Source organism: Haliotis cracherodii, unplaced genomic scaffold (genome assembly GCF_022045235.1).
Source record: "Haliotis cracherodii isolate W230 unplaced genomic scaffold, xgHalCrac1.p SCAF_21, whole genome shotgun sequence".
Taxonomy (NCBI): Eukaryota; Metazoa; Mollusca; class Gastropoda; order Lepetellida; family Haliotidae; genus Haliotis; species Haliotis cracherodii.
The window spans coordinates 518,314-545,882 of record NW_027266277.1 but is presented as its reverse complement, the minus strand read 5'-3'; the positions used below and the strand labels follow the sequence as shown (position 1 = coordinate 545,882).

Genomic DNA, 27,569 nt, shown 5'->3' with positions numbered 1-27,569 from the left:
ATTTCCGGTGTTCCCCGCCGTGATATTGCTGGAATGTTGCTTAAAGCGGAGTAAAACCATACTCACTGTTCTAAGCGAGCGCAATATTACTGCCTAGATACAATGTATAATTAATCAATTTATGAATTACAAAAGGCTACTGAGGAAATCTGTCAAGAAAGATTACGGTTCATGTATTGATGTGGGTTGTGATGCGGGTTACATATAGTATACATTACAACCCACATTTTGGTTAAGGTGTTCGCCTGTCAATTCAAAATCCCGGGTTTGATTCCTCACATTGGTATACTGTGTACATATTTAACGTTTACGCCCGATTATCCGCCGAAACAGATTCCATTGGGCGTAAAAGACCTGTGAAGATCCGGGGTAGAATAGGTCTTCAGCAACCCATGCTTGCGGTAAAAGGCGACCGTGCTGGTCGTAATAGGTGGCTAACGGGATGCTCATGATGTCAATCACTGGATTGTGTGGTTCAGACTTGATTATTTACAGACCACCGTCATATAACTGGAATATTACTGAGTGTGGCGTTAAACAACAAACAAACAAACATTGGGCGTAAAAGACAAAATTTGGTTGCAGAGGGTTAGGAATGGATCATTGAAAATAAGTGATGACACCAGGTGTTCGCGAAAAGGGTAAGCATTGAAGGTGGAGGATCAAATTCCCGCTGAGAGAGTGTTTGATGGCCTTTGTGGCGTCGAACGTTTATCAATATGTAGCTCAAGTACTTTGCGCAAGCCCGATTATCAAGATTCTCATACTGGGATGAATTGCCTGGATCCCCGGACGCTCCATTGTGTCTTTTGGGTGGCAGCCCTTTCCTTTTTGGGTTGCAGCTCTTTCGAACAAAGTTCAAAACGTTCAAGGTGCACCGTATCGCATTAGAATAGAAATACAATACACTGGACGAGGATGCTTTTTGTGGTGCGTATTGTGATCAGTGCGCTGTTTAAACTATGAGTTAGTGAGTGAGTGAGTTGGGTTTAACGCCGCTTTTAACAGTATTCCAGTTAAATCACGGCGTGACAGCTTAATGTTGGAGGAAAGCCCCTAGTGATGCAGGTCTCAGACGTTTACCACTTCGGTGAAACCCACGAGCACGGGTATGGTGTCGACCTAGAAACATAACCGGAGTGAACTGGGATTCGAACCAACGATCAAAGGTTTCTGACGTGCCCACGGGACGCAACTCTGCACAGCGAATTGCGGCGCCCAAGACGATGTGCCACATGTGCCCTCTTGGTATGAGTAATCCACGCAACTCTTAACAGTGAATTTGCTGAGATGCACTCAGGATCATATCACCTACCTGTCATTTTTAAGTGCCAGATTCTGTTTTTCTAGGCTTCTGTTGAGATCGTCCCACTGTCCGACCTCTGTCTGCATGTACATGAGGCCTCCCCTCGCCGTGCAGTAGTCTTTCGCCTCCGTCCATGACGCGTTCATTGGCCCCATCATGTAGTCAACTTCACCGCCTGAAAGGGAGTTCAGGAAGTGAATGATGTCATGTTTAATGTCGGACATAACACATCACTCACTCACTCACTCAATCGTTAGGTACCGACCTTTAATATTTTTTTAGGGAGCCGTAGAATAATTATATATATTCTGTATTCGGATTAGTTACTGGAAGTGAACCCCCATTTTGTAACTTCAATCATGTTCGAACCGCGCCCAAGTGAGAAGTCAGTCTCCACGCTGTACACGATATGTGCCTGTTTAAGAACTCAAGTGTAGCTTAAAGTCGTGTTCGTCTCAAACAAAAGCAGACGAACAGCAAAACACAACAGACAAAACACGTTTCTCTGGAAAGAGTCGTCGTCTTTTCCACAATGCATTTAAAGGATATGCACCATGTCCTGCAACCATAATATTTCTTTTAAAAACTGAAGCAAATTTTTTTCCCAGTATTGTCAGGACAAATTAATGTTATTAATCAGTATTTTCTGTACAATTATTGAAATAATTCCATAGTGTCATAATGACCAATTTTATATTATTTATTATTCATTTTTATATTTATTTTTATATTTATTTTTATAATGATAATAATAATAATAATAATTATTATTATTATTATTATTATTATTATTATTATTATTATTATTATTATTATTATTAATAATAATAATATTAATAATAATAATAATAATACCGGGGTATTTCCAAAGTTAAGTGAAAGTGAATCGTCCGCATATTTAAAAAGAAAACATTGCAAGGAGACGGAACCAGTGTGCTGAAACAAAGGGCTGAATCCTATATTCGATAAATATAAGCGACAAAACCCGATTTCGACCACAGCAGAAGTATGCGTGTCATATAAACACAAGTCATGCTTTTGTCGTAGTCGGAATCAGACAATGGATTTTACTTTTTAGAGATTCCATATGATTATTGAAACGGTTCGTCTCCTTTGTTTGTGAATCACTTTGAAATTGTGATGATACCAGGTGTTCGCGAAAAGGTCAGCGGATCATGCTCTACCGGTGGCACCCGTCCTATTTGCTCACTTCACTGAGACAATATTGAATGTCATAACGCTGACCAAGCAAGAGCTGTATGACACTCCTTCAAAGCGTCGTGGAAAGAGCATGTGGAATTGAACCTTAAAAGTTGTGAAACGAGGACACCAAGGGCTGGAGCGGCAGGAATATTGCTCGACATGAAGGGAAAGTTGACGTTTGGAAAGTTGAAGTCGTCCCTCTTGTCATTCAGTTTTGTGGAGTGTTTTGTCACTCTGAATCATTATGCTTAGAACTAAGTATGAAAACAATGAGGCGGTTTCACTGGTCTCTGTTAATTCTAGTTCAGTGGGGGCGGTCGGGTAGCCTAGTGGTGAAGCGTTCTCTCGTCACGCCGAAGACCCGGGTTCGATTCCCGACATGGGTACGTTGTGTGAAGCCCATTTTTGGTGTCCCCCGCCGTGATATTGCTGGACCATTGCTAAAAGCGGCGTAGATCCATATTCACACACTCACTATTGTGAATGTAAAGAACATGTTTGTTTTATTATATTTTGGGATTGTGGTTAAACTTTTGGATATGGATTTAGTAGAGAGAGACGAAGAGAGTGTGTGTGTATGGGGGTGGGGGGTGGGGGGGGGGGGGGGGGTCGTGGTGGTTTGTGTGTGTGTGTGTGTGTGTGTGGTGATAAAACACCATTGTACGTATGAGATTTGAAACCTGGAAAGTATCCATTTGAAACCTCAGACTAACGCGTTCTGTCATAAAAGTGACTCTCAAAATTTCAAATCAACACTCATATCGATCACCCGATGAATTCTCTTCCTCATGTGTATCATGTATTTCTAAACGCCTTTCAAAAACTTCATATCTTAAAACTCTGAACATTGTAACCCCATCTCCGTTGTGACTGTGCCTTGTTCTATGTTTGAAAATACCTTTGAATGCGTCGATGACGAGTCACAATGGGCTCATTATTGGTTATATTAGTATTGCAATAGTTAACGACACTCGACATTTTGGGGGGACATTAATCTCAACATCTGACAAACCCATCACGACTCAGTCTCAGCAGAAGGCCTGGCCATCTCACTTTCTCTCACCGTTTCCATCTCACACAGGTCAATGTACGACAGGCCATTTGTGGGATATTGAATCCCTAATCAACTATATTGGATCCAGTATTGATAATCCGGTTATTGAGTTTGCAATAACTCACATCCCCAGTAGAATATGACAGTATACGCGAGCCACAATGCAAACAGCAGTATCGGTGGTTGAGGCGGAAAGTACGTTCTACAGACAATACCATTAAACCGGGTAATGTGGTTCCTGGTGAAATCGTCCGGATAAACAAATAACAGGATTAAAACATAACGTGGTAGTGAATGACTGAATGAAAACGTAAACGGCAGAATTTCAGCCATGTAGCGACGAGAACAAAATACGAATAAAAAGATGTCATTAAAAGTTTTATATTTAAGTATATTACCAAACATATATTTTAGCGTTGCAATATCTATACATTAAAAGAAACATTAAATAAAAGCGACAGAACCAAAAAAATATCATAGCACATCTCGGCTGAGTCGATTGCACGATTCCAATTATATCATTTACATGCGTATGTGAAAAAACTATGCTAAAGTAATCAAAACCATTTTTGCGAAAAGGTGAGCGTATCCTACCCCGTCGGTGGCACTTGTCACAAACACACGCAAGAGCAAGTCAGTTGTTCATTCGAAAAAACGCTGAGACAAGTTGAAATAGGGAAGTTCATCGGACATAATTTTTGTCACTGGTGCATCAAATTTGGAAATATGCTCAAAATGTTTATCATAAAACGTTTTGAAAGCTTTACTGAGGCCTTGAATGTTGTCACCTTGATCAAACAACTTTTGAGCAAGAGTCGTATATCGCTCTTTGATGTCTTTGCAGGAAGACTCGCATCAGCCGTTGACTTGACAACCAGCAAAACACCCGCACAGTGAAAACAAACTCTCTTTTAATGGCGCTATGCTTAATGGCAACTCCTTTCGAGTATATTCACGATAACACTTGTTCCAAGGATTTTTGCTCCTCCAAAGTGACATTTATTCAAGTTCAGGGTCCTGATGACTCTGTGATATCACTTCCAATGTTCTGAAATAACATCTCCGTGTAACGACACCACGTAATGCCTTGACACTAAAAGGGAAAACAGTTGAGGTGTAGAAAATACCAGGTAAGCTTTAGTTCAGAAATACGCCAAGAAGCAATCGGAGATGAGTACTTTCTGTACGTGTTTTGTCTCTATTTTCTCAATCATAACGCAATATTGAGAACAAGAGTGACCTGGCGATTATTTAACACCTCTAGAACTACATATCAGTGTCAGCTTGAAATGGAGGGAAACCAACACTATTCCAGATGGCGGTAGTTAACAGACTTGGTAAGAACAGGGTATGAGGATTAGAAAATGTAGATGGTAATCAGGGCGAATCATCATCATCATCATCATCATCATCATCATCATCATCATCATCACCACCACCATCATCATCATCATCACCATCATCATCATCATCATCATAATAATAATAAACATCATCATCATAATAATAATTATAATAATAGTCATAATAATACAAAAACGTTAGAGCAGAGTCTAGTGTATGCTTCATAATGGTATTCATGTGTTTATGAATCTTTATCCAATGTTTGCGAAAAGGTGAGCGTATCCTGCCCCTACCGCTCTGATTTTAATCGTTCAATACAAACTCAATACTCCAGTTTCCAGCAGTGTATCAACATATTGAATATAATCGGATCTTGCTATGCTTGTTTACATCTATAATAATCAATTGCCATGTTGGTTCGTGAAAATGATTCTTACAAAAAAAAGAGGAATGTGTTTTGATAGTCAGAAATACACAACGATTTCATGGTTATTTCCCACGTGGAATCAATATACTTGTTACATACTTCGACTTTGCGTATACACCGAGCCGGCAGATGAGTATATGAATGACAAGCATGAACGATAAAGATATTGATAAAATGGATGTGTAACCATAGTTACCAGAGGATAATTCTATCTTGGGGCCATCTGCAGAAAATAACGTGTTTACATTTAAAGGTGTTTCCGATAGGTTAACAGAAATACGAACTAACAGTGACATAATGACGGTGTTTTGTCTATATTACCGGTATTTGATAATTCGCTTTGGGTATGGGCTGGATGAATAAAGCTTCCGTTTGTTCGTCGTTCTTATATTCCTTGTATGTTAAAGGGTTTTACCTATTAAAATTATTTTTGAATATACATACTTTCATACACAGTGATGATAGATTAAGTCACGTTTCCCATCAAATCATAACATTTAAATAAAGTAAATATTTACCACGCGGTAAACATACCCCATTTATTTAACAGAAAATATAACACTTTAATCATTCAATCATTAATCCAATCTTTAGTTTCTTTCAATCAACTAATAAACTGACGGACAAAAAAAGAATACACTTGAAAATTGAGTTGACCAAAAAATTACACACATTATCAACACGTTCCAAGAATGAAAACGGCTGCCGGAACAAATTTAAGGTCCAAAACACAACTATGATACCCGTTTCAAATACATAATCCTCGAATAACCATTTCTTGTTCGTTTTATTTTAACCACCTTCAAAACATGGCTGTACATTCGCTTTTTCTACACTCAGGTTAACAGCATTGCCAAAACCGTATCTCTTAAAAAGTTAATAATTCACACATGGATACTGAAATGGTTCTACTTACAAACACACGAGACCAAGGCCAGAACCATACAAGCCACAGAACCGTAGAAGAAACTGACATCCATTTTGGATTTTCAATCTGGCACGGAGGTTTGCAGAACTAATTCCAAGAAAAGCTGACCCTGCAGCCGTTGTCGACAGTCTGCTGCTTGGCCTGCGTTTGTCAAGACACTTGCTCCTCCAGCGCTTCAATGACATGCGCAGACCAACGTGTCGTAAACAATATGTATCACTACATCGATTTATACCGGGTAGGTTATATAGTCGCATCAATATGTAGCGACAGGACATTGTGTTGTGATGAATTGCTCCATGGAATAACTCCGCTTGTAGTTCAATGTATCAATTTGCTAATTTCATACTTTTGTTGACGCAACTTTTTTGGGGGAAAGTCGGGATTATGTGGAACGTTTATGTTTGTTTTGTCTCTATGCGTTCAATCCACGTATTATTCAGAGATGAAATGACGTGTTTGTGTGCGTGTTTATTTATTCAGACTGACTCTCATATCATCCACAGATTTTATCTTCCCGAGAATCCAATGTTCTGAGGTCTGATGTAGGTCGAGCAAGATATTCAAATTTGTGAGTGACAATGTATTTATCCCTAAATTTAAAGCTGACAGACAATCTATTATTCATCTATTTCAATATTGAGATCGATCCATCGATCGGCTTCACTCACACAGAAAAGCAATCTATATCAGAGTGATTTGCAAAGAAAATAATTCGGTAAACATGTGTTCAGGACTTGATATTGTCAGAATGTTAACGCTGCAATGAATGAACTGAGGTCAAAGGTCGCAATGGCAAGGCTAACTGTAGGCACCATAAGCTACCTCATCAGTTGCAAAAATGACGTCATGACATTATGACGTCATTAAAGATTACCTAATTTTGAAATAGAGCGTAAGATCCTGACGCTAATCCACGCGAGTGAGTATGGTTTTACGCCGCTTTTAGCAATATTCCAGAAATATCACGGCGGGGGACGCCAGAAATGTGCTTCACACATTGTACCCATGTTGGGAATCGAACCCGGGTCTTCGGCGTGACGAGCGAACGCATTAACCATCAGGCTACCTGACCGCCCCTCGTCCACATGAAGGGACTCATATGCATCAATCTGTAATATTACATATAAATAATATTAAGGTATTCATGTTATTGAATAAACAAACACGATAAGGTGTAGCCCTGCGGAATATATTGATTATAAACATAAGCTAGTTTAGTTAACTAAGCTGACGTCCAAAAGAAACTTTACCAGAATTTGAAATCACTCTTGCTCAAAAACAACAAAACATACATGCATGAAGTAAAGTGTATTGAGAAGATCAATATACCGAGAATAACGTCAGAGCCCCCCAAAGTTGGGTGTGGTACAAAACTCGAGCTTTCAGAATCATGGACAATAGGCAGAGTACATATTAAACAATCGCTCACGTTCAATAACAAGTCATTAGTAGCGTGTGTGACCACCAAATGCCTCAATACACGCAAAAACTCTTCGACGCACAGAAAAAGTCAGTCGTCTGATGAGGTCACGTGGGATTTGACGCCATTCTTCTTGGAGGGCCAAGATCAGTTCTTGCCGGTTGGCTGGAGAGTGTGGTCGTTGTCGAACACGACGATCCATCAAGTCCCAAAGGTGTTCTATGGGGGACATGTCGGGTGAGCGTGCAGGCCACGGCAGGACGTTGACGTTGTTGGCTGCGAGGAAGTTAGTGACAATTCTGGCTGTATTGGCTCTAGCGTTGTCATGCTGATAAATAACACCACGTGGCTGCTGTTGGAGAAATGGTAGGACAACTGGACGAAGAATGTTATCCATGTAACGCTGAGCTGTCAAGTTTCCGTCAACGATGACCAGCGGTGTCCTCTCTTGCCCACAGATCCCTCCCCACACCATGACACTCCCTCCACCATATGGTACGACCTAATGCACGCAACACGCCGCCGTTCGTTCACCCCTTCGGTGGTAAACACGTTGTCTTCCATCAGCCCTAAACATACAGAAACGACTTTCGTCAGTGAAGACAACCCTCTGCCAGTCACGTCGTTGCCAACGTCGTACAGTCCGGGCCCATCTCAATCGCAGTCGACGATGTTGCGCTGTCAATAGCTGTCATCTGTATGGTCTAAAAGCCCTGATTCCATGAGCCCTGAGTCTCCTGGTCACTGTCTGTCGACTAACCCTGCATTTGTCGCCGATGACGTCACTGTCAGGAAGCGTTTTCGGAGGTGCGAGGTACGCAAGTCCCGGTCATCATGGGGCGTGGTCAACCTGGGTCTGCCTGTTCTTTGCCTGTCAGCGGTCCGCCCTGTCTGTCTGTAACGTTGCATCAAGTTGGTAACGGCAACACAGGAGCAGGTTCGTGCAATATGGGCGCGGGTGGCTCCCATCTGTACCATACCCAAGGCTCGTTCACGTTGTTCGACTGTGAGTCGTGGCATTTCTTTTGTGTTTTTTTATCACTGTGGATGTGGACTTGCCGTTGCAATCGTTTTATACCCTCACCCGCACGTGCATTTGCAGTTGTCCGTGGTGCACGTGTTTTTCACTTTTTCGCGTGTTATCTCGCAAACATGTTACAGACGATTAACATTTTCTGCATACACTATTGTTGTATTTAGGTTATGTGTTTTAGATACACTTTATCGGAAAAGAAATTATACTTTGTCTGAAATTTATATTTTCAGTTGGTAAAGTTTCTTTTGGACGTCAGTTTATATTATTCTGCATTTCAAACCAATCAAAACCGAGAAATGTGATAATAAAATATTCATTTACTATATTTTTCTTTTAATAGTGTCAAATTTCGTGTGTATGTCTCTATATAAATATGTAGGTGTCCTGACGTGTGATAGTAACTACCGTTATTGTACATACAACATGACGTGTCACGAGACTAATGGCGTGTGTATGTATGAAATGTTGTGTGTGATATTATCTACCGTTATTAAACATACAGGTTATTATTGTAATGTTAGAAATAACCGAGTTCATAAAAATCGTATTTGCACTTGTGCAAATATCACCTCACGCATTGTGTTGTTTACGTTATGTTGACGGCATTGTTGACGTCCTATTGTGACGTAAGGCCGGAATGATGTCACACTAGAAACGACGTCATAGCTGAAGATTGTTGACGTCATTCGACTATTTTGGTTTTCTAAGACGGCAGTCGTGATCGGAGCATTTTTCAAGGGAGCTCAAAAGAATTAAGAAATAATGGGTAATAAAGAAATAATTATATTATTATACTCGCATGTGTGTAACACTGATGTGTCGAAACTCGTGTAAGAATTCATGTATTAGCCTCGTTTTCGCTCGGGACACTCGTTTCGTAAAATCAGTAAAAAAATAATCACACGTGACTTATGACGTATGCATGTCTCAATATACGTATGTATGAAACTTGATCTGTGGTATTATCTACCGTTATTTAACATACAGACTAACGTGACAAGTGACAAATGGCGTGTGTTTGTCTCTATGTACGTATCTATGTGTTCTGATGTGTGATGGTGAGGTGAAATGGGGTTTAACGTCGCGTCAAAGAATATTGCACGTATGTAGCGACGTGCATGCACGTGTGTGTGTGGCTGCTTGTACTAGTCCGGACTGATGCCGATTTATGGTGCTTGCCCACTGAGATACCATGCCGCAGTTTAACATGAATACCCCACTCAGACACAGTATACTGACTCCGAGCCGACCAGTACTTGTTTTAGCCACTTAATGCCAAGCACCAGACAGGGTAACAACAAGTACCATCTTTTAACGGCTTTTGGTATGACGCGGCCGGGGATCAAACCCCGGATCTTCTGCTCTTCAGGCGGACGCTCTACCACAAGACCACGGAGCGGTCTGATGTATAATGACCGCTGATAATTGACCGTTTCCAAACATACGAGTCTCCTATCGTAAATACAATTTTGTGTATAACTCCGTCTCGTTATTTCACCATCCGTGAATACATTTTTTAGACAGGTGTCTTTTAACCTCCAATGAAATGAGACCGTTAATAATTCACGGACACCCCACGTGAATTAATGGTTGGTTGGTTTGTTGTTTAACGCCGCACTCAACAATATTCCAGCTGTATGACGGCGGTCTGTAAACAATCGAGTCCGGACCAGACATTCCAGTGATTGTCACCATGAGCATCGATCCACGCAGTTGGGATCGATGACATGCATGAACCAAGTCAGCGAGTGAATTTATGGAAACCCTACCATTTCCTTATGTTAAAGCAATATTGTCGTTTGTCAAACCTTGCACGTGAATGGCGGATTCTGACTGGCTGAGGCCCATTCTATTATTTCCAATATTCACCTTCCTAATGTTCACCTCTCAATTGCCGAACTGTTGGCATTAAATTTGCATCATACCAACCGCAGTTTTGTATCTCGAATTAATAATGCCATTCTCCGGATATTTACGATATTTTCCGAATGAAAAATATCTAGGGGGAATAACTCTAAGATTGTTTTCTGTCGTCTGCTATTATTCGATGACAATGAAAAACCCCGAAGAGGATAAATGCCTAACTGTTGTATTCTTACGGATTCGGGCCAGAGCGGTAATGGATAAGACATACCTGCTATATAATGAGGCGTGCGGTAAATAGATTCGTTGTCCACCGGTCCCCGGGGACATCAAACCATGACCCCCTCAAGACCGGTGGACAACTTATATTGTAAGATGTTATCTGAGCTCTCATTGGTTCGCTGGCTTCCCTCTCGGTGGAACAAGTCGTGACTTGATTGGATGGTTGAAAATAGCTACTGTCCCGCAAAGCGGGTGATGGAGGAACGTCACGTTTACAAACCAGTGATGTATTGACGATGCGTCTTTCTCGGATAATGTGTTTCTGTGTTTACAAATGTGTTCATCCGACTGTGTGATATAAACGGCAACGCTGATCATGATGCCTGAATCATGCAGGCTCCATTCTGGAGCGTGACACACTGATTTCATGTGAATATATGACCCTTCTGTGATTTCAACGGTTATATGGTCATTCTGTGACTTCCTCTGATTATATGACCCTTCTGTGTTTTCATCTGATTATATGACCCTTCTATGTTTTCACCTGATTATATGACCCTTCTGTGATTTCATCTGGATTATATTACCCTTCTGTCATTTCATCTGATTATATGACCCTTCTGTGATTTCATCTGGATTATATTACCCTTCTGTCATTTCATCTGATTATATGACCCTTCTGTGATTTCATCTGATTATATGACCCTTCTATGTTTTCACCTGATTATATTATCCTTCTGTGTTTTCATCTGATTATATGACCCTTCTGTGTTTTCATCTGATTATATTACCCTTCTGTGTTTTCATCTGATTATATGACCCTTCTGTGTTTTCACCTGATTATATTACCCTTCTGTGTTTTCATCTCATTATATTACCCTTCTGTGTTTTCATCTGATTATATGACCCTTCTGTGTTTTCATCTGATTATATGACCCTTCTGTGTTTTCATCTGATTATATTACCCTTCTGTGTTTTCACCTGATTACATTACCCTTCTGTGATTTCATCTGATTATATGACCCTTCTGTGTTTTCATCTGATTATATTACCCTTCTGTGTTTTCATCTCATTATATGACCCTTCTGTGTTTTCACCTGATTACATTACCCTTCTGTGATTTCATCTGATTATATGACCCTTCTGTGTTTTCATCTGATTACATTACCCTTCTGTGATTTCATCTCATTATATGACCCTTCTGTGTTTTCATCTGATTTTATGACCCTTCTGTGTTTTCACCTGATTGAATTTTTTTATCCTTTCGTGATTCTACCGATTATGTGATATTTCTGTGATCATAGATGTTCGGGTGACATGTTTGGGTGATCTGCAGTTGTTGTTTTCTCAAGACAGAACAGCCTCGCACCAAGATTAAACCAGAAGCAACGTCAGAATGGACAGCCACAACGTAAAGAAACACGTTGTTGATCAGAAACTAAGGAGGGCAAAACACCAGCGTATCACCGTTGACATGTCGCTGATGGACGTGAACCACATCTTGTGACTGGAGGTTGAGCATCCAGTTGAGCACAACACCAAACTCTTTTCACTCACCCCTTGAACGTTAAGCTATGGACCCTTCCAATTTGACCCCAGTACCTACATGACATAAAGGTAAAAAACTCTCATCTGTGAACAGTTCACTTGTGTTTCAAAATCCTAACCCTAGAAATTTAGAACACGTCGGTGAACACCTGCCGACAGTCCCAAGTTACCCACAGTATTAAAACAACAGGATAATGTCTGGAGCTAATAATGGATGCATGAAAGAGCGCGACTGAGTACTTGTTTTATTTGTAAGGGGTTGAACTCAGTAAGCAGAACAGTGTATGCACAATGGGAGCTTTGACACACAAGTATAGGGAAAGACAAAAAACCCGATGATATTCCCTGTTGTATTTTCAAGAATACGAATAGCTGCACCTATGTAATCGTATTGTGCGTGTGTGTGCGTGTGCGTGCGTGTGTGCGTGTGTGCGTGCGTGTATGGGGTGTCCAATGGTTAGATACGATCCGTGCTCGTGGGAAATGTCTTGGATCTGCTCTAATTCGGGGTTTTGTCCCAAGTCAGACCGCTTCCATGGTCAAGTGGATGGAGCGTCTGCCATAGGAGCGGAAGGTCCTGGGTTCGATCCCCGGCCGCGTCGTACCAAAAGACGTTAGAAGATGGTACTTGTTGTTTCCCTGTCTGGCGCTTGGCATTAAGGGACTAAAACAAGAACTGGTCGACTCGGAGTCCGTATACTGTGTCTGAGTGGGGTATTCATGTTAAACTGCGGCATGGTATATCAGTGGGCTAGCACTACAAACACGCCATTAGTCCGGCGCTGTACAAGCGCGGGCCCACCCACCCGCCTGCACGCACACACGCACGGACGCACATACACGCACGGACACACACACACACACACACACACACACACACACACACATCAGTGATTGACATCATACGAATCGATCTACGCAATTGGGATCGATGACATGCATCAACCAAGTCAGCGAGCCTGACCACCCGACCCCGTTAGTCGCCTTTTACGACAAGCATAGTCACCTTTTTCGGCAAGCAAGGGTTGCTGAAGACCTATTCTACCCCGGATCTTCACGAATCAAGCGCAATAACTGTCGTTCACGACGATTATTATTTCAATTCATAGTCCGGTCGCAGTCAGTGTTGGAACATGTCACAAATAGATTTAGATTACTTTAAACATTAGACAAACGATGCACTTCAAATAGCAGTCAAACAGCACGCTTGTTCATGCTGGTACTGCCGCCTTATTCAACAGAAACAAGTGTTTTCCAAATACACAATGATAAAACATTTACAAAAATTGAGAATGTATATCTTGTTGCTACGGAAACCAATTGTTTTGTGTATTTACACTAGATTCACCTACTTAAAATGCAGTGTGTGTAATATTACCTTATTTGCCATAAAGAAAGTGACCAAACACTGTAAACGAGTTTCAGATCACTGACAATGCCCCATCTACAGAAGGATTTCAACGATTCATCCTTATTGTGTCTGTAATGTAAATCGAAGGATATGGCATCGTTAGAGCAAAATATTTGTGACAGTCATTGGACACTATGTTGTGTTCTTGGATAAGATCAATATTGTATTTTAGTGACGTATTGTGGGCGCCTTGTTGATATTCTGATTCAACGAAACAGCTTAAAGCGGAATTATTTTTTGACATAACATTAGCGCATCCTGCGAGGCAAAGGGACGTAACTCTGGAACGACTGCCCATGCACTTGAGGTGTATAAAGTGTTTACTGTCGTTGTTTTAGGAATGGTTTCGGAAGGTCAGAGTGATTGGTAGATATATAAGCAGTTGAACATATTTGTTGCTTGAGTGGGGGTGTAGAGGTTGAAGGTGTTCAGGGTTGAGGTTGAGTGTTGGTGGGGGAGGGTCGTGGGTTCACTTAAGTAGGGTGAGGTCATTTTCTCACATATTGATATCTTGCTTCATCCTGACACAACTCACTCACTCACTCACTTTGGATGACGGAGAGGTGGTTGACGAACAAGAGAGTTGACGAGGGAGTGGGTGAAGGAGGGGCGGGTTAACGGAGGGTGGGTTGACGGAGGGGTGGGTAACGGAGGGATGTGGCGAGGATTGGTTGACGAAGGGGTGGGTGGGAAGGACGGAAGGGTGAAGTTGACGGAGGATTGGGTGAAGGAGGGTTGGGTTGACAAAGATTTTTTGGATAAAGGAGGGGTGGGTTGAAAGAGGGGTGGGTTGACGGAGATGTGGGTTGATGGAGGGTGAATTGACGGAAGGGTGGGTTGACGGAGAGATGGGTTGACGGACTGTGGGTTGACGGTGGGTGGGTTGACCGAGAAGTCGGTTGACGGAGGGGTGGGTTGACGGAGGGTGGATTGACGGAAGGGTGGGTTGTCGGACGGAGAGATGGGTTGACGGACTGTGGGTTGACGGTGGGTGGGTTGACCGAGAAGTCGGTTGACGGAGGGGTGGGTTGACGGAGGGGTGGGTTGACGGAGGGTGGGTTGACGGAAGGGTGGGTTGTCGGACGGAGAGATGGGTTGACGGACTGTGGGTTGACGGTGGGTGGGTTGACGGAGGGTGGGTTGACGGAGGGGTGGGATGACGGAGGGGTGGGTTGACGGAGGGTGGGTTGACGGAGGATGGGTTGTCGGACGGAGAGATGGGTTGACGGACTGTGGGTAGACGGTGGGTGGGTTGACCGAGAAGTCGGTTGACGGAGGGGTGGGTTGACGGAGGGTGGGTTGACGGAAGGGTGGGTTGTCGGACGGAGAGATGGGTTGACGGACTGTGGGTTGACGGTGGGTGGGTTGACGGAGGGTGGGTTGACGGAGGGGTGGGTTGACGGAGGGGTGGGTTGACGGAGGGTGGGTTGACGGAGGGGTACGTAGGTTGACGACGGAGTGGGTGACGGAGGAGTGGGTTGACCGAGGGGTGTGTGACTGAGGGATGGGTTGACGGAGGGGTAGGTTGAAGACGGAGTGGGTTGACTGAGGAGTGGGTGACCGAGGGGGGGGGGGGGGGGGAGAGGAGGACGGAGGAGTGGTCGACGGAGGGGTGGTTTGACGGAGGGGTACGTAGGTTGACGATGGGTGACGGCGGGGTGGGTTGACGGAGGGTGGATTGACGGAAGGGTGGGTTGTCGGACGGAGAGATGGGTTGACGGACTGTGGGTTGACGGTGGGTGGGTTGACGGAGGGTGGGTTGACGGATGGGGGGGTTGACGGTGAAGTGGTTTGACTAAGGGGTGGGTTGACAGAGGTATGGATGACAGAGGGGTGGGTTGACGGAGGGGTACGTAGGTTGACGACGGAGGGGTGGGTTGACGGAGGAGTGGTCGACAGATGGGTGGTTTGACGGAGGGGTATGTAGGTTGACGACGGAGTGGGTGACGGAGGGGTGGGTTGACGGAGGGGTGTGTGACGGAGGGGTGGGTTTACGGAGGGGTAGGTTGACGACGGAGTGGGTGTCGGAGGGGTGGGTTGAGGGAGGGGTGGGTTGACGGAGAGATGTGGCCAGGGTGGGTTGTTGGAGGGATGGTAGACGGAGGGGTTGGTGACGGAGGGTGGGTTGACGGATGGGTGGGTTGACGGTGAAGTGGTTTGACTAAGGGGTGGGTTGACAGAGGTATGGATGACAGAGGGGTGGGTTGATGGAGGGGTACGTAAGTTGACGACGGAGGGGTGGGTTGACGGAGGAGTGGTCGATGGATGGGTGGTTTGACGGAGGGGTATGTAGGTTGACGACGGAGTGGGTGACGGAGGGGTGGGTTGACGGAGGGGTGTGTGACGGAGGGGTGGGTTGACGGAGGGGTAGGTTGTCGACGGAGGGGGTGTCGGAGGGGTGGGTTGAGGGAGGGGTGTGTTGACGGAGAGATGTGGCCAGGGTGGGATGACGGAGGGGTGGGTTGACGGAGGGATGGGTTGACGGAGGTATGTGGCCAGGGTGGGTTGACGGAGAGGGGGTTGACGGAGGGGTGGGTTGAGGGAGGGTTCGGTTGACGGAGTTATGTGGCCAGGGTGGGTTGACGGAGGGGTGGGTTGACGGAGGGGTGGGTTGATTGAGGGTTGGAATGAAGGAGGGGTCGGTGACGGAGGGATGTGGCCAGGAGGAGGTGGATTGAAAGAGGGGTGGGTTGACGGAGATGTGGGTTGACAGAGGGTGGATTGACGGAAAGGTGGGTTGACGGAGAGATGGGCAGACGGACTGTGGGTTCACGGTGGGTGGGTTGACGGAGAAGTAGGTTGACGGAGGGATGGGTGACGGAGGGGTGGGTTGACGGAGAAGTGAGTTGACTAAGGGGTGGGTTGACGGAGGATACAGAGGGGTGACTATGGACAACATGGGTGATACTGAATTCAGTCAACAAGTTGTGTGATTTTTGTTTGTGAGAAAGTGAGAGAGTAGCCATTGTTGCAAATATCGTTCGACTCTCAGAAAGCATCTGTCCCTAGACAGCGTAACCATGCCAACCACAGTCAAATGAACTGACTGATAATATACATAGACACACAACAAAAACTGAATATGTCCCGATATTTAAAAAAAATGACGCCGTTTCTTTTCTCGGCGAGGACATCGCTGAATCCAAACATTCCTCGCTTAATCGGTCTTGAAAATTTTAAGACATAACACTTATAGTACGTTTGTTTGAACTTGCACAACCCCGAACGCAAAACAATAACCCGTTTCACGCCTTCGACACATTAAGAATAACGCTAAATCACTTCTTGTCATGTAGATTGATGCTCTGTAAACAAAAGAAAATGGCGCGCACCCTTCACTGCGACGTCACACATTATTATCAGCCTAAAGCCGGGTGTTTAAATATACATACACGCTGGTGTAGGATAAAGGCAGTGATTTGCTTCTTTTAAGATGACAATGAAATAACATATGACGGTTTTGGAGCGTATTCATACATTTTGTATGACTATTTAACTTGTTTCAAGACGTTTTGATTCAAAATCAATGAGAGTGAGCTCGACCAACTGAAGAAAAACATAAATAAATGATATTGGACACAAAAGATTCCCGCTTGGGGATTCTGGCAATGAAGACTAAAGAACTATACACCTTGACCACGGGTCTGAATACCAACAGAGCATTCCAGATGGACATTTTCTTCGTATATGAGACCGCCTCCGTGGTCTAGTGGTAGAGCGTCCGCCCGGAGAGAGGAAGGTCCGGGGTTCTGGCGTGCCCAAGGGACGCAACTCTGCACAGCGAATCGCGGTGCCTTAGACGATTGGGCCCCCCGTGCCCCCCTAACGTGAAAGAACTGATTGAGGTAATTGCGCACAGTGGTGTTGTACTGTTGGGCATCTAATTTCTTCATGCGTATTTGTACGAAGCAAATCCAAATTAAATGACGACCGCCTCCGTGGTCTTGTGGTAGAGCGTCCGCCCGGAGAGCGGAAGGTCCGGGGTTCGATCCCCGGCCGCGTCATACCAAAAGACGTTTAAAGATGGTACTTGTTGTTACCCTGTCTGGCGCTCGGCATTAAGGGGTTAAAGCAAGGACTGGTCGGCTCGGAGTCAGTATACTGTGTCTGAGTGGCGTATTCATGTTAAACTGCGGCATGGTATCTCAGTGGGCTAGCACTATAAATCGGCATAAGTCCGGTCTAGTACAAGCAGCCACACACACACACACGTGCATGCACGTCACTATATAAGCTAAATAATCTTGGACGCATCACCTTCGGATATGAACAAATATCGCAGTCGGGGGAACGGAGAGTCGTAGTGCCAAACTTCAAGCTATCTGTTTTCCCTGAATTTATAATTATTCCTAATTAAGTTCCAAATTTCATGTTCTCTGTTGGCCCCTAAATTTATAATACAAAATTAAGTAGCAAATTTGAAGATCCTCTATATTTTTTATACAGACTCAGCCAACGTCTGAATTATGTTCTGCCCAAAATATGGTGGCCGTGAGACGACATCGCTTTCTCGCGTTTAATTACGGGAGGGGGGGGTGGGGGGACACGCCGTGATATGACTGGAGTACTGTTACAAGCGGCGTTAAATCCAACACACTCACTCGACATGCATTTCAAGAGCTAATGTTCCGACAAATCTTACTCTAACAGTGTGCCTTATCTCATTCGCCAAAATAGAATATTGGCCTATCGTATATAGGCTCGGGTCCCAGGCAGTGTATCGTGTAGTAACTCAAATTATTTCATGACCTGACTCATATTATCATCTCATCAAATAATTAATATTCTGATATGATGTCCATCTTTTTTTAATCGTGGGCACTTCCACGCCCTAGAAGATGTCTAAATTGAAACTACGTTGTAAAAACTGTTTAATCCTTGTCCGATAATTTAAACGCGTTTTGATACCCCAAAATGTTTGTATTCTAAACTTGTTTTGGAATTTTTTAGAATGAAAACATTTTAGATATATTCATGAAAGCAAATTGATACAATATTCAGATAATCAAGAACTTTTAATGTTTATATGTGTTGGGTTAGACGATATTGTCAAAAAAGAAAAATTTAATGTGATTGATCACCAACAGACTTAAATGGTATCGCACAACGATCGATATTTCTCTTCTGACATGCTTGATTTTTTTGCCCTACGATTGAATTTCCCCAAGACTCTGCATGAGTTTGAAATAACGATTGTAACAAAAGCGATGTTGTTGTAAACGCATTGACGCGTTAAAGGGACACGGTAACTAAAGATTGACACCATTAACATAATTACAGTTTTCATAAACATGTTTATGTTCAAAACATGTTGAGATTTGGGGCATGTGTTATAAAAGATCCTGGCATGTGTCATAAAAGGCAGAACGTGTTTAGTTAAAACATGCACTGCCTCTGTTCCTTAAGCGGGCGGGGGGGTAGCCTGGTGGTTAAAGCGCTGGCTCGTCACGACGAAGACTCTGGTTCGATTCCCGACATGGGACATGTACAAGAGTTGAGACTCAATACAAGATGATTGTAAATCAAATGTTAAGTGTCTCGCCCATGGGCGAAATATTTCAATATCGCTATAAAATAGTTGAATTAAGTTAAAATGAGTTAAATTTTGTGTCATGATTCTTGAAAGAAATACATTTATGTATTTACGAAACAAAAACACGAGTTTTAAGTAAAGGAACATATTCTCGCCCATGGGCCGCTCTTCGCACATCTTTTCTTCTTTAGTATGTTCCCATGAAAATAGCGTGTTTAATATGATTGTAAATGCCTTTGACCGAGACTGTTTTGTGTATACTTTTATCGTATAGAAATACATGCGACCCATGTAGTAGCCAAGAGGGGATATTGCTTTATTGTGAGAAAGTGATAACATGAAAACGAGAAAGCGAAATACTTATCTTTCTCGTCTCGTGCTATCGCGTTCTCCTTTTTTGCTATCCCTTTCTCGTCTTGTGCTATCCCTTTCTCGTCTTGTGCTATCCCTTTCTCGTCTTTTGCTAACCCTTTCTCGTCTTGTGCTATCGCTTTCTCGTCTTGTGCTATCGCTTTCTCGTCTTGTGCTGTCGCTTTCTCTTCTCGTGCTGTCGCTTTCTCGTCTCGTGCTATCGCTTTCTCGCCTTGTGCTATCGCTTTCTTGTCGTGTGCTATCCCTTTCTCGTCTTGTGCCTTCAGTTTCTCGTCTTGTGCTATCCCTTTCTTGTCGTGTGCTATCCCTTTCTCGTCTTGTGCTTTCACTTTCTCGTCTTGTGCTATCATTTTCTCGTCTCGTGCTATCTCTTTCTCGTTTCGTGCTATCCCTTTCTCGTCTTGTGCTTTCACTTGTTCGACTTGTGCTTTCACTTTCTCTTCTCGTGCTATCCCTTTCTCGTCTCGTGCTATCGCTTTCTCGTCTTGTACTTTCACTTTCTCGTCTCGTGCTATCCCTTTCTCGTCTTGTGCTTTCACTTTCTCGTCTCGTGCTATCCCTTTCTCGTCTCGTGTTATCCCTTTCTCGTCTCGTGCTATCCCTTTCTCGTCTCGTGCTTTTGCTTTCTCATTTTATGCTATCCCTTTCTCGTCTTGTACTTTCACTTTCTTGTCTAGTGCTATCCCTTTCTCGTCTCGTGCTTTCGCTTTCTCGTCTTGTGTTATTTCTTTCTTGTCTCTTGCTATCGCTTTCTCGGCTCGTGCTATCCCTTTCTCGTCTCGTGCTTTTGCTTTCTCATTTTATGATATCCCTTTCTCGTCTCGTGCTATCGCTTTCTCGTCTTGTGCTTTCCCTTTCTCGTCTCGTGTTATCCCTTTCTCGTCTCGTGCTTTTGCTTTCTCGTCTCTTGCTATCGATTTGTCGTCTTGTGCTATCGCTTTCTCGTCTCGTGCTATCGCTTTCTCGTCTCGTGCTATCGCTTTCTCGTCTCGTGCTAACCCTTTCTCGTCTCGTGCTATCGCTTTCTCATCTTGTGCTTTCGCTCTTTCGTCTTATGCTATCCTTTTCCCATATCGCGCTTTCGCTTTCTCGTCTGGAGTAAGCGCTTTCTCGTCTCGTGTTCTCGCTTTCTCGTGTCGTGTAATCACTTTCTCGCGGCCGTAACTGAAGGCGAGAAAGGGATGTCCCCTCTCGGCCACCTTACCACGATATGTTGCCACACTTACCTTGAATATGGTAGCAACAACAATTCTGCATTTTATAACCTAGTCCTGTAAATTTCGTTTTTTCAAATATTTGTGCGGCATGAATAGAAATGAGAAGAAAATGTTCTCTGTATATATCAACACCGGCGGTGATGAAGAAATCAGTTGTTTAAATGGGATGGGTTTAAAGTTATTTCAAATTTCTAAATGACAAATCAGAATGAGTAATTTCCAAAGTCATGTAGAATGCTATAAATACCACGTTAGTCAGGACCCGTTGATCCGTCATATTCAGTTGAGTACTGTAAGGAATATCTAGCAATGTTAAGAATTTAACGCCATTACACAGCTCGTTAAACCGGACATTGACAATCCCAAAGATTGTATCAAGAAGGGTCCTGACCGGTTTAAAGAGGTTGCACGATCCCTTTTCACAACGGACACACACCAACATATAATCAGAATACGTAACTGTTGACAAATATTCAAGACTGTGTGATTGGTGTTTCCCTCATATGACACGAAACATTTGTGAGCCTCCTTGAGCAGTCGCTTGAGCAATTTTGTTGTAATATCATCAATGCATCACTTGATTACATCAGTAAACTATGTCCTCGTTCGTCATTCCCAGTTGACGTCAATTAACGACAATCGATGAAGATGTACATGAACTGAGTACCGTATCAAGCACGAACGATGACAAACCTCGCTGGCCGCACTCAGTGGACAAGGGTAGGCTAGGGGTGAGAGGGTGAGTCTGGGTGCTTGTCTGCAAGGCTTATTAGTTAATGAGCCTGATGCGAGTAGAACTTGTGCTGTTAATGTGCATGACTCTCATGGGTAATCATCGTAATAGCTTCTCAGGTCACGGAACATTTCTTGATCTTGCATTGTTAGGAGTCACCGTTGTCATAAGCACCCCGAGACTTAAATCCCCCGTATCCTTTCCTGATACGATAATCCACGTTCGGAGTTGTAGGTCGTCAGGACGGTTACATACAAAAGTGCGCATTCAAAACTGGAAAGTAACAGATGCGGAACCGGAGCGAGTAAGAGTGTCGGAAATGGGAAGAATTATCAAATATTTTCTTGTGGCGTAACCTTGAAGCCTTTGTGCAAACTGAGATGTGATGAAATGCACATCCATGTCTATTTCTGTGTAATGTAAGATAATTGCACTTATTTTGCACCGTGCATGCACGTGTGTGTGTGGTTGCTTGTATTAGTCCGATTTTTTAGTAACCGATTTTTATACTGCTAGCCCACTGGGATACCAAGCCACAGTTTAACATGAATATTCCACTCAGACAAAGTATACTGACTCCGAGTCGACCAGGCCTTGTTTCAGCCCCTAAATGCCAATGCCATCTTTTAACGTCTTTAGGTATGACGAGGCCAGGGATCGAACCCCCGACCTTCCGCTCTCCAGGCAGAGGCTACCACTAGACCACAGAGGCGGTCTTATTTTTGTGTAAAGGGCATTTGTATTAATAGACATGCTTTGTTCGTGACGAAACACTGACAAGATTTTGAGCTTATGCTGTTTTACACCAAAGGCAGTACTATCCACACTGTACGAAATGTATTGATCCCATGATAGTCGACAAGTTTAAGAAAGGGGTGTTTCCACATTGAGTAAAACAGATACTATTCCAGGGGACACAGGTGGCCCAGTTGGCTAAGGCGCCATAATTTGCAGAGGTGGAGAGGTGCGTGGCGGAATCCTACTATCGTGGGTTCGAATCCCGCATTCGCCCTGATTATTATTCTTGGTTTGTCAGTACCATACCCGTGCTCGTCGTTTCACCAAAGCGCTAAACGTCTGAGGCATGCATCATTTGGGCTTTCCTCCCACATTAAGCTGACACGCCGTGATATAACTGGAACTGATGTAGACTTAGTTTCTGAAAAAATATTATTTAAAAAACCCAAAACAAATAACTTCATGTAAATTGAAAAGGAGCCCCAGTGAGATGGAAATTAAGAACATTCGGAAAATCAAGACTTGCTTTATTTAGATCTTTTGCATGATAGAAAGGGCTGAGCAGAAGGGGAGATATGGTTCAGAGACTGTGAGACAGGCTGATGATCAAACCGGTGTTACACACAACATTTACCAGCGTTTATAATCCCGGAAGGAACACTACTCGGAAAAGGTTCTGGAATTTGTGTATGGTTTTACGCCGCTTTTAGCAATATTCCAGCAATTTCACGGCGGGGGTCACTAGAAATAGGCACCATGTATACATGTAAAAACGAAGCTATCGGACAGCCCCTAAAATTTGTACTTTACTGAGAAGGTGTAAAAGCATAAGTACCATGTGACCACTTTCTAAAAGGCATGGTCTATTCATAACTTACTGATGTAGCAGGGATATTAGTGATATTGAACTAACTATGGCCTAACTGGGATAATACTCTCTACATACAGTTGCAGTGCATCAAACAACCCGGGCCAATGTTTTGTGAATATATCCCTGCTCTGTTATAAGTCTTTTTCTCCTAATGGCAGATGTTTTTCGCATCAGCTATGTGTTGAAATATGGAAGTGAGGTGAAATGGGGTTTAACGTCGCGTCAAAGATTATTGCACTTATATAGCGACGTGTGTGTGTGTGGCTGCTTGTACTAGTCCGGACTGATGTTTATAGTGCTCGCTCACTGAGATACCATGCCGCAGTTTAACATGAATACCCCACTAAGACACAGTATACTGACTCCGAGCCGACCAGTCCTTGTTTTAGCCCGTTAATGCCGAGCGCCAGACAGGGTAACAACAAGTACCATCTTTTAACGTCTTTTGGTACCTTCCGCTCTCCGGGCGGACGCTCTACCACTAGACCACGGAGGCGGTCGTTGAAATAGGGAGATACACTGATATCCCACGTAACAGAAGATTGTCAATCTGCTCTGGTTATGACAAGTTACTGGTTGTTTATTTGTTTGTCTGTTGTTTAACGCCGCACTCAGCAATATTCCAGCTATATGACGGCGATCTATAAATAAGTCTGGACCAGACAATCAAGTGACTGACATCATCAGCATTGATCTACGCAATTGCGATGCGATGACATGCATCAACCAAGTCAGTGAGTCTGACCACCCGATCCCGTTAGTCACCTTTTACGGCAAGCATGGCTTGCTGAAGACCTATTCTACCCCGGATCATCACAGCTCTACAAATGGATTACTTTCCAAGAGATATTGTGGATATCCAACCAAACATACATTTAATACTCTTATGTCTACAACTGAATGTAAAATCATTAAACATCAAGCAAATGTACCAAGCGATGTCACTCCGTAGTTCATTGTTGTTACTTCTCTAAGACCAGTGTACACACCGCCGATTGTAATACAAAAAATGTAATAATAGGCCGATAGCTTACACTTTCAAAATAAACTGAAATGACGACTAAAGGCAGATGGAAGTTAGCACAGTAAACTACGGTTATAACGAACACGCTTATAACGAACTGACGGATATAACGAACTTACTTTTTGGGTCCCGACTATTTGCTGTAGTTATGCTGTATATATGCTTATAACGAACTACGGTTATAACGAACTAAAATTAGTAGTCCCTTTGAGTTCGTTATAACCGTAATTTATTGTAGGTTGCTATTCACAGTAGATGAATGAAACTATGTAAGCAGTGAGTGAGTATGCTTTTACGCCGCTTTTAGCAATATTCCAGCACTATCGGGGGACACCAGAAATGAGCTTCACACATTGTACCCATTTGGGGAATCGAACCTGGGCCTTCTGCGTGACGAGCGAAGGCTTAAACCACTAGGCTACCCCTTATGTAAGCAATCAACAAGAAAGCTTTATAGTTCAATACGCGTACGTCCCGTGGCAATGCTCTCATTTCTTTAAACAGTTGATAATAGTTTAGCAAACTTTGACGTTCAAGCTGTCTACGTAATTCATTCAATGCCATGGGAACGTGTCTGTGTTACCGAGTTGAGAGGCAATACCACGGGACAGCCACAATAAGCTGCTATACTGTAATATAAAACGACAACGCTAGAGAATAACCAGATTCCTTTGAAAGATAAAATGTGAAAATTTTATGAATGGATTTCTGAAAATTACTTTGATGCCAAGTGAAAAGGGTAAGAATTTCGTACCCTACCAGTAGCACCGCCATTCACATACAGTGCATAAAAAGGTAAGACAGTATGTTGTGCGTAGTTAATCTGGTAAGTGTGTTGCTGTCTTTTTTAACTCTGTCTAAAGCTGGAACTTGACAAAAGGAGGACACAGCTGGTCGAGGGAGCACCTGCTTCACACTGGAGTTGGAACACACAATACAATACGTTGTCATTAATAAGTAATGGATGGCACAGTCTTTTCAGATGCCTTACGCCACAGCAAGACACGTGCAGATGAATGCCTATTCAACTTAAGGACCAAGACGCCACGCCCGTGTCGTGTTCCTGCCATAACTGAATGTTGTCATTTGGAACACACCAGATCACACCATACCAACGACTTTTTGATGTGACGGATGGCGTGTTACATTAGTTAATGCTTATTTCATTGTCTGCATGCAAGGTTGATGGCCAATAAAGACATTTTATAAAGCCATAATGATTGATGCATGACAACTATGTATTGTTACTTATTTGTGAGAAAAATGAAAGCATGCAACATTCAGGATCAAACACATAAATCGATATTCTTTGTCTGAGGTTATGTAATAAATACCTTAAAGTTTAAAAATGTATTGTCCTGAAATAATAAACTATCAATAAACGAGAAATATACCTTTCTTAATTGACTGACTCAGGTGACATCAGCTCCGGGTTTGGGTACTGGCGGGAAGTACTAGTATATCCGTTGTTAAAAGAGCGTGTTTATTCGACTCTTGCTCAAAAGTTGTTAATCAAGGTTTACAGCGTTCAAGGCCCATGTAAAGCTTCCAAAACGTTTAACGTTAGACAGCTGGAGGGTATTTAAAGGTTTGACGCATCACTTACAAAAAATGATGTCAGGTGCAAAGTTTTGACCATATGTTCCCGTGTTGTTTTTTTCAAGTGAACAACTGACTTGCCTTTGCATGTGTTTGCGACGGGTGCCACCTGTGGGACAGGATACGCTCACCGTTCTGTGAATACCTGGTATCATCACTGTTTGATAGTTATTCATAAACACATGCTCATGATATAGTCGGAATCGTACAATGGACTCTGCTTGTATAGTTTTCTTATGACTATGGACCCGTGAAGATCCGGGGTAGAATAGGTCTTCACCAACCCATGCTTGCTGTAAAAAGCGACTGTGCTTGTCGGAAGAGGCGACTAACGGGAACCAGACTTGGTTGATGCAAGTTATTGTGCCCAATTGCGTAGATCGATGCTCATGATGTCAATCACTGGATTGTGTGGTCCAGACTCGATTATTTTCAGACAGCCGTCATATAGCTGGAATATTGCCGAGTGCGGCGTTAAACAAAAAACAAACAAAAACAAATCTTATGACTATGGAAAGGGGTTTGTCGCTTTAATTGCTATCATTTCTATTCAACATTTTCCAAAATTCTCTCGGCTATCACAAGGAGTTTTGTACATTATTTGTGTAACCTTTCATACGTTTATCAATACAAGCTTAAAAGTTCTTAGACATTTGGTGGCAATGAGCTCTATTTAAAGGTGTTTGGTTTTCTGCGTTTATGTTTATCTTTTTAAAACATTTAAAGTTGGATACTACATTCTTTGCCAAATCAAGGTGTATCATGTTTCTTTTTATGGTTAGTATATGGTTTGACATTCTTCCTGACTCTGAATGTAGTGCATGCAGCATCAACAAGAGCGTGTCCAATATCGCCGGCCACGCCTTTGATCACTCTCGCCTCAACCTGAGTTTCACGTGCTGCACGTGCTGGCTCAATCAGTTCACCTGTTGACACACTGACAAAACATGGTGGATGCATTTGCGTTGTACCGCTTGTGTTTCTCACTTTCAAATGTACCAATGGATGGATTACACAGAAGCTCAATTTGGAAATCTGGTTCCTGGAAGGTATTTGGACAGTGACGTATACTGGGCAGTGGACATAAGAGAAAAGAGGTGAGTAATTAATAATTTTAATATTTCTTTATCTGTGAAGAGTTGCGAGCACGGGTGGCCCAGTGGTCTAAGGCGCCGCGATTCGCTGTGTAGAGTTGCGTCCCTTGGGCACGCCAGAAACCTCTGATTGTGGGTTCGAATCCCGGTTCGCCCCAATTATGTTTTTAGGTTTGTCAGCACCATACCCGTGCTCGTGGGTTTCACCGAAGTGGTCTTAGACCTGCATCATTTAGGGATTTCCTCCCACATTAAGCTGACACGCCGTGATATAACTGGAATAATGTTAAAAGCGGCGTTAAACCCAACTCACTCACTCACTTTACAAGTTGCCTTTAGTTACCAGTATTCCTGTCTCTGCCCAAACTGCCATTACAGATAAATAGATTAAAATATTTGTATATTTAAATGAGTTTGACACCTAACCTATTGACCCTGTCTATGTCCTGTGTACATCTGCAATATGGTGAGCTTTGTTTATCTCTCAAATCCAGAAGTTCATCAAAAATATGTTCATGAAACAAGCATCACACATCTTTTTTCGTGCGACCCGTGAAGAATAGGTCTTCAGAAACCCCTGCTTACCCTAAAAGGCGACTAACGGGATCAGGTGTTCAGGCCCG

The 27,569-nt window shown here is 43.1% G+C and overlaps 2 protein-coding genes across 2 annotated transcripts in view; both read right to left on the bottom strand.

Moving 5' to 3' along the window:
* Positions 1–6,412, bottom strand: part of LOC139470850 (macrophage mannose receptor 1-like) — a 39,194-nt gene extending 32,782 nt beyond the window's left edge. The window contains exons 1-2 of the mRNA XM_071253164.1: positions 6,251–6,412; positions 1,316–1,481 (exon numbers count right to left, since the gene is read on the bottom strand). Coding sequence (XP_071109265.1) covers positions 1,316–1,481; positions 6,251–6,314 — 230 coding nt within the window. The 5' untranslated portion in view covers positions 6,315–6,412. The remainder of the gene's footprint in view (positions 1–1,315; positions 1,482–6,250) is intronic.
* A 7,896-nt stretch (positions 6,413–14,308) lies between these two features.
* On the bottom strand, positions 14,309–20,020 carry LOC139471012 (uncharacterized). Its single transcript, XM_071253315.1, has 2 exons — positions 19,659–20,020; positions 14,309–16,526 (listed from the first exon to the last, which is right to left on the bottom strand). Exons 1-2 carry the CDS (start codon positions 20,018–20,020, stop codon positions 14,309–14,311), a joined length of 2,580 nt encoding a protein of 859 aa, XP_071109416.1.
* Positions 20,021–27,569: the final 7,549 nt, after the last annotated feature.